General features: G+C 36.9%; 1 protein-coding gene across 1 annotated transcript; it reads right to left on the bottom strand.

The window, feature by feature from the left end:
* Positions 1-2,358: 2,358 nt before the first annotated feature.
* On the bottom strand, positions 2,359-5,954 carry LOC136993638 (BEN domain-containing protein 3-like). The gene is made up of 4 exons (XM_067307955.1): positions 5,921-5,954; positions 5,227-5,448; positions 2,717-3,612; positions 2,359-2,571 (listed from the first exon to the last, which is right to left on the bottom strand). Exons 1-4 carry the CDS (start codon positions 5,952-5,954, stop codon positions 2,359-2,361), a joined length of 1,365 nt encoding a protein of 454 aa, XP_067164056.1.
* Between the last annotated feature and the right edge of the window lie 952 nt (positions 5,955-6,906).

The raw sequence follows: 6,906 nt of genomic DNA, 5'->3' as shown, positions 1-6,906 counted from the left end.
CAAGAGAGGGTGATTCAAAATATTGCAAAATGTTAACATCTACAGTAAAAGCCGGTATGTCTCAAATTTGCACGCTAGCTAGTAACGTCTGTCAATTGTACAGAAGTTTAATACATATTGAGTTCTTTAGGGAGCTTTAACATCGCTTAGCCGTAAAACACATTTGACATTAAGATAAGTAAATGTAAACTATAGAGAAAACCTGCACTTCACATTTGTTACCTTCTGGTCAGCAATTTGCAACACCAAATTAAGAGGCTGTTACTGTTTTCTATCATCATTTTATATCTCCCATAAAAGTGCATGTAAAAAAGTTCACAGAGCTGCTAGGTAGCATACAATTACAAAAAAAAGTCTGTGTTTCTGATACATTCAAGTTGCTAAATTTATGCACTAAAATGAAAGATAAGATGCAGACGTGGTATCAGTTCTTTATCTTTGGTAACATCTTTTCATTTGATTATAGCCATATTTGCTCTGATATCCATTTTGTGCATGGTCTGCTATTATTTAAGCCAACAGGAAGCATTTAAATGGATTTAAACAGTATCAGCGTATTATTTAGTACATTCATGACTTTCTTCGTACATTCTTTGAGAATGTTGCTAGAATATGGGGAAAATGAGCAAATGCTACTATCTATTATAATCTACTCCTGCTTTAACATAACACACTTCTGCTAATACTTGTCATTAGGAAAAAATGTTTTGCTTTTTTGGTTTTTTTAAAAGGAGGGATCAATATGATTCTAAGAACAATAAATTCTAAAAATCCGAAGTAAAAATATCAACTATTTTGTACTTTCTTACAAATGCTAAAGTAGAAAGTTACACTGGAGCTGACTTAAAATTTGATACTATGAGCCATCTAAGTAAACAACAAAAAAAGGACCACAGAGAACATCAACAATTGCTCCAAGGCTTTCCAGAGACGGTGTTAAGCAATCACTGTCTTTACTGACCTAAAAATGAAGGCCTGACTCTCTCTCACCATATACATCAGTATAAAAAGAAGAGGAAAACTAATTTTTAAGCAGCACTCTCCAGTGAATAAATCATACAGCAAAGTCACACTGGCTTCCTGGTGGTCTTGGTTATGCGCAAACATATTAAGGATGCAAACTTGATCACGTGAACCTAAGTTATGCTGTTATGCCTCCACATACCTATTAATTGCACTAAATCAATTTGGATAAAGGAAGGAGTTCACATATCCCTAGACCTGAAAAATCCAGAGAGTGCTGCATTTATGCAAAGAATGAGTTACATTACCATAGCTCGTAAGTGGGGACCCTGCAACACTTCATTTCATCACAAAAACAATCTTTGCGTGTACTTCTTACATAAATTAAATATTAATACTGGAAACCTTTGGAATAGTAATTTTGATAGAGAGCAAGGTCTAAATTTTTTTTAAGTTCTTGTTTCAAGTCTTTTGGTTTTTTTTGTTGTCTCTGCTATTTTACAAATAGAGTGACCAGCAGGCAATGGCACTACCTTCCACGGCTATAGGCTTGGGGGTGCTCTGCTAGCTTTGCCCAGACAAGCCATCCTTAATTGTGCCAGCAGTGACGCTGAACACAACAAAATAAAAATCACGGGGGCAGGATTAAGCTTGTGGTGTCAATGCAGAAAAACATTTACATTGTGTCTATTCTCAAGTCTCAGTTCATAACTATAATAGTTCATTTCTTATTTATAGAAATAAAACATGGGTAACAGTTAAAAACAGAAAGTATACCATTCTGACCCATTTTTGACACAGTATTGTTATTTTCAGTATCTCAGTATCATCAAGAACAAAAATAGCGTATAGCTGCAATTACTGTAGAAGCAAAGACTGCTATGCCAATGAACATGGCACTTTCAAAAACCGTGAAACTTGTAAACTTAAATGAAGGTTAAACTTCAAACTTTCAATTAACTAACATGCCTGTTTTATAAGGGTATAATGAAAAACTGCCCCTGAAGAGCACAATGATGTATTTAAAAAAAAAAAAACTTTGTTATTAGAAAGTGATAAAAAAGGAAGATGCAGAAATGGGGAGTGGACTAATACAGTTTTAATACATGTATTTGCACCAGTGAAAGTCATGTTCTTAATGAGTCATGAATAGCTCTATCACTGATGACTTATGATCTTTACCCATGTACAAACGTAGTAAGCCACTTCCCACTGCTGCAGTGCCCATGTATATGCGACACACACACACACATTAACAAGCAACAGTCTTAGTGCCTAACTGTCCTAGCTGCTGAGCGCCCTCAGCTCCCGACAGGCCCCTCAGGGAGGTCTAAAACAAAGTGTAATCCTGACAAATAATTTAGTGGTCAAAGTCTTAGGAATTTCAAGAGCCAGTCACTTTCTTGCTTTCTTTGCCGCCTTCAGTACATCACACTTTTTCCTGTTAGAACGCTGGCATCTTTCATCAATGCTCGGTATACATTCGTAACGCCACACTTCTTCCTTTTTCTCCACGGGGTAAACTGCTTCCACGTAATGATGGATCAGTCTCAGTCCGATGGGATCGAGCTGTTTTTTGTTACAAGCACCTGAGCAGTCTGAGATTCTCTGGAGTAAAGAGTTCTGGAAAGAGTCTTACAAGAAGCCGGGCAGCGAAGTTTCCAACTGAAAGGCTCTGCTGTGCTATCCCTCTTACCTCCTTATCAGACAGCAAATATGGAGAAGGCACAGGGAAGTCTGGATTAGGAGCTTCTTCCTGCTCTTTATCCTCAATAAAATGAGAGGATTCTACCTGTTCAGTCTCATAAAAACTGGATGATTGCACATTCTGTTGACTATTTTCCATCTCCCTTTTGGCCCAAAATCTATGGAAAAAATCATTGACTTGAGGCAAACACTCCACATGCCACACAGCTGTGTTCTTCACAGAAGGATAACAAACTTCCACATAGTTACGGATAAGCTGCAGATGAAGAGAATCAAGTTTCCTTCTGTTGAGGAAGCTGCACGCACTGCAGTTTCTGTTGAATTCATCATTGTTGAAGAGCTCTGGGAAGAGCTGCACTAGCAACCGGCAGGCTAAGTCTCCACCTGATGTGCTTTGATCCATCATTTGTTTGAGCTCTGCAGAAGTCAGCCGGTACTCAGGAGGAGGCTTGAACTCTGCGACAGACTCTGCTGGACTGACTTGCTTCTTAATTCGGCTGACCTCCAGAGACAACAGGTCAACTTTGCTGTGAAGCTGGGTCACACTGGAACTGAGGGTGTTAAGTGTATAAAACATTTTTGGTATCAAAGAATATAGATTTGGATCGGAATCTGTGGTGGCAGCTGTCACAGCAATGGTTGCAGCAGAGTCTCTTGTGCGCTGATCGTTCAAAGTTTGAAGATGCGAGGGACTGCTGGGACTGATTTTTTCAAACAAATCGTAAGAAGCAAACTGCTCTGTTCCTGGTGGGTTCTTCTTCTCTGTAATTTTGTGTGAGATGCCATAGAGAGGTTTTTTATAAGATGGAGTGCTTATGTCACTGAAGGGTTCTTCTTCACAGAGCCGTGCTGTATTAGGATTCTTGTTCTCGTTTGGCTGCTCTGTATTTACCTGAGTGGGTGAGCCAGTGTCTCTGTTCTTCAGGTTTGAATGGGGGCCCTTTGAATGAATAAATACTGTATTAGCAAAACTGCCTTAAAAATATTAGCTATAAATGCGTGCCTCTTAAGCAGGTATCATTACATAAATATGCACTGCCAAATTTTCTCCAGAGGACTTAATTGTGTTACATATATCAAATTAATAAATGCATTAGAAAAAAAATCAATTAAAAATACAGTAAAGTATTATTTAGGGTTTTTTTGTTTTGTTTCATTTCATTGTTTTTTGTGTTGGTTCATGGCTTTCCCCACAGTATAGAAATGCAATTGTAATCCTAAACACTTTTACCCCACAGAGCTCTAAATACTCTCCCAAATTAAGTGTCATTATCCTCCACCTTGCATATGAGGATCTTGGGCTGCAGAGAACTTGGGTGGCAACAAGTCAGCAACAGAGCCAAGAACAGAATCCAGATTTTCTGACTCCTAGTCCTGTGACCTTGCCACTGCCTCCACCAACTGCATTTAATGTTTCAACATTCTCTTTAGGTTAGCTTTTGAAAACACTGCCAAGGCTATCAGACACCAAAATTATGCTTATTCTCTTCTTTCTGATGTGAAAGGTTTATATAGCTATTTTTATCTTTACAACGTTGTACAACTCCTGAACAGGTTTCTGAGAATGAGTAAAATTAAAATATTATTCAATTCAAACAATAAAAACCTAAAAACGTAGTATCTTGATACTGTCTTTTTAAAAAGGGGAGTCTAAGATTTCTTTAATTCTGAATGGCAAGGAAGTGTAGATTCACTGGATTTCTCATCTTCTAAATGGTATCTATAAAAAACAGCACTAAGTTCTTAAGAAACTCACGTTCTCAATCATTTTCTAACTCTTCCTCACTGTTTGAAATCTGAAGCAAGCATTTTATCAACTTACAGTAAATATTTACTGTAAATATTTACAGTGATTTTTCTTTTTCTTTTTCTTTTTTTTGCAAACACATGGATATTGCAAATAATTCTTAGGAAGTTTAGTAGATACAACAAAATCAAAATCCAACATACAGAATTCAAACATGAGAGGTGAAACACTAGAATAGGATAACTGAAAAGATTATGGCCTCTCCTTCACTGGTTAGACAAATGTCTGGATTGTCACAGCTGGGATGTTGCACCAGTTCAGAAGTTGTAATACCTTCCATTCTTATCTGTTGCAATCTTCTGCATCCCTGCATTTTTATCTTTCAGTCAATATGTACATTCCTACCTGCCTCACTGACATCAAAATCCGTTCATAGATGGCAAAGAGACAGCCCTATTTCTCCCACTGAATAGCCAAGGACTGTGTGACACGAGAGGGGCTATAATCAGTCAAACTTAGTTAATCCAAACCACTACCTGTTCCTATGTTCTATGAAAAACAACAAAAAAACTTCCAAATGAGTAAATGAACCTATAAATGTGTTTCATAAATATGACAGCTCCCACATCATTTAAAGAAATAGCCAGACAAGTAATGTGTGCAGATTGGGTTAAGATTAGCTATACTTGCCTCTAACTCATTACTAATGTAAAACTAGTTAAGTGACTTGCATTTTGCCTGTAACAGCACTAAATTTAGCCTACAAGATGCGAACAGAAAAATCAGAGCTGTGTATAGAGAAGTCATCTCTTGTGCAAAGCGTCTTTTCTTCACACTGGGTAAGACGTCTTGCTGGCTCCCTGAACCATCACAACCAAGCGAGGTCTGTTTCCGTTTGTTGGATTCCTGTAGGCAAGCAACTGCGCCATCCAGTGAGTGTTCCTCAGAAGATCTGGATGTTACCGAGAAGTCTAGAGCTTCATCTTCATTTTCTGTTTCTACTTTCACTATATCTTTTCTAGGAATTTCTACTGGAAAAAGAGAAGGTTTAGAATGATAAAGCACTCTCTCCAGAAAACCATGATACCCTTAAAACAATATCTTTTGTGCTTTGTTTCTTTTTATGAAAATGTATTTTGAACAACATAACTCTTTTTTATCACTTATATAATAAGTGCATGTTAAGACCACCCCAAAGTCAATTTTTTATTATGCAAGGAACCATACAAACATCTAGTAAATGCCATTTTCTTCCCCGAAGAAGAGCTGAAAGTATAAATAAATAAAGTTACGGTAGGAAGAAGGGTTTTTTGGAGCGGGAGGAAGGAAATAGAGGAGAAAATACCGTGAACAAAAAAAAATAGCAGGATGTTTTAGATAGCTTTTCAAAAATCATTAATACAATTTTCCTTGATGCAGCTGCATTCTTCATCAGGTTATGAAAGTTTTCATTCAATATATATTTTTGCCTGATTATAAATTACACACAGTGTAACATTTTACCTTCATCATCATCAGTGATTTCAGCTGAGTTCATCTTCTATCTCACTAAAGAACAAAACAAAAACAAAGTGGTATCAGCACCTTCTGGAATCAGGACGTATATTTTTATAACTATTTTTAATCTACAGCCACGGTCATTAACAGCCCATCGGTGATTTCCAGTCTGAGCTTTTGTACTAGCCAGCTATTTTAATGACTTTCTCGGCCATCTATAGACCTATCAAGCATGTAAACTATACTGCAAACAATGTAAGATAGCCAGGAACTTGTTTAAAACTGTACGTCTTTTTCTGATAAGGAGAAAAAATAAAAGTCATTTAACCTTCTCTAGAATAATAGACTACCTTGGCAAGATATAGATGGAAGTTATCTGCATTAAATTCTCCACCCTGTACTAAGTGCCTACTTCTTATTACAGTCAAATGCTTTTATATTATCATTGTGGGTCATAATCTAAAGTCATCACAGAAGCAGAACTCACTGTAAAGTGCAGTATACGTGCTGGAATAAATTTTCAGTTAAAAACCCTGTCTTTTGATATGGATTGCATTAATTCAAAACAGAGGAATCTGTAGATTTGCATTAACACTCATTTTTTTCTTACTGGCAGCCAATAGCCTCTAAACAACAGAAACATGCTTTTTGTAAGGAAAAAAACAAATATTTGTTTTATTAGAGCATGATTTTAGCCTTACCTCTCCTATAAAAGACTGAGTTGTATTTCTGTTTCCCTGAAAACTGATTTTGCAAATTACTTGAGATAAACATCTGTGGACATGTCCATAAAAAGATATTTTAAATCTGTTGGGGATCTACAAAGCAAACACCCCGATCAGATCTCACTGGCCATCATGAGTACACAGCTGCAAACTGACGCTCACAATTGGTAAACTGTCACATGCTGATTATGTTCATCTACACCCAGCATTATGTTTACTTGGCCCCAGAATATTTTACATTTTCCACAGTCACATTCCTTTTTCAAA

This window comes from Apteryx mantelli, chromosome 18 (assembly GCF_036417845.1).
Source record: "Apteryx mantelli isolate bAptMan1 chromosome 18, bAptMan1.hap1, whole genome shotgun sequence".
NCBI classification, from domain to species: Eukaryota; Metazoa; Chordata; class Aves; order Apterygiformes; family Apterygidae; genus Apteryx; species Apteryx mantelli.
This window is presented reverse-complemented; position numbering and strand designations above follow the sequence as displayed.

Bases quoted from the DNA above. Each gene is read 5' to 3' on its own strand.
- LOC136993638 (XM_067307955.1), bottom strand. From the start codon at position 5,954: ATGAACTCAGCTGAAATCACTGATGATGATGAAG. The intron at 5,449-5,920 runs GTAAAATGTTAC...CTCTTTTTCCAG, and splicing joins AATCACTGATGATGATGAAG to TAGAAATTCCTAGAAAAGAT. The intron at 3,613-5,226 runs AGATGACTTCTC...TTATTCATTCAA, and splicing joins GAAAAGACGCTTTGCACAAG to AGGGCCCCCATTCAAACCTG.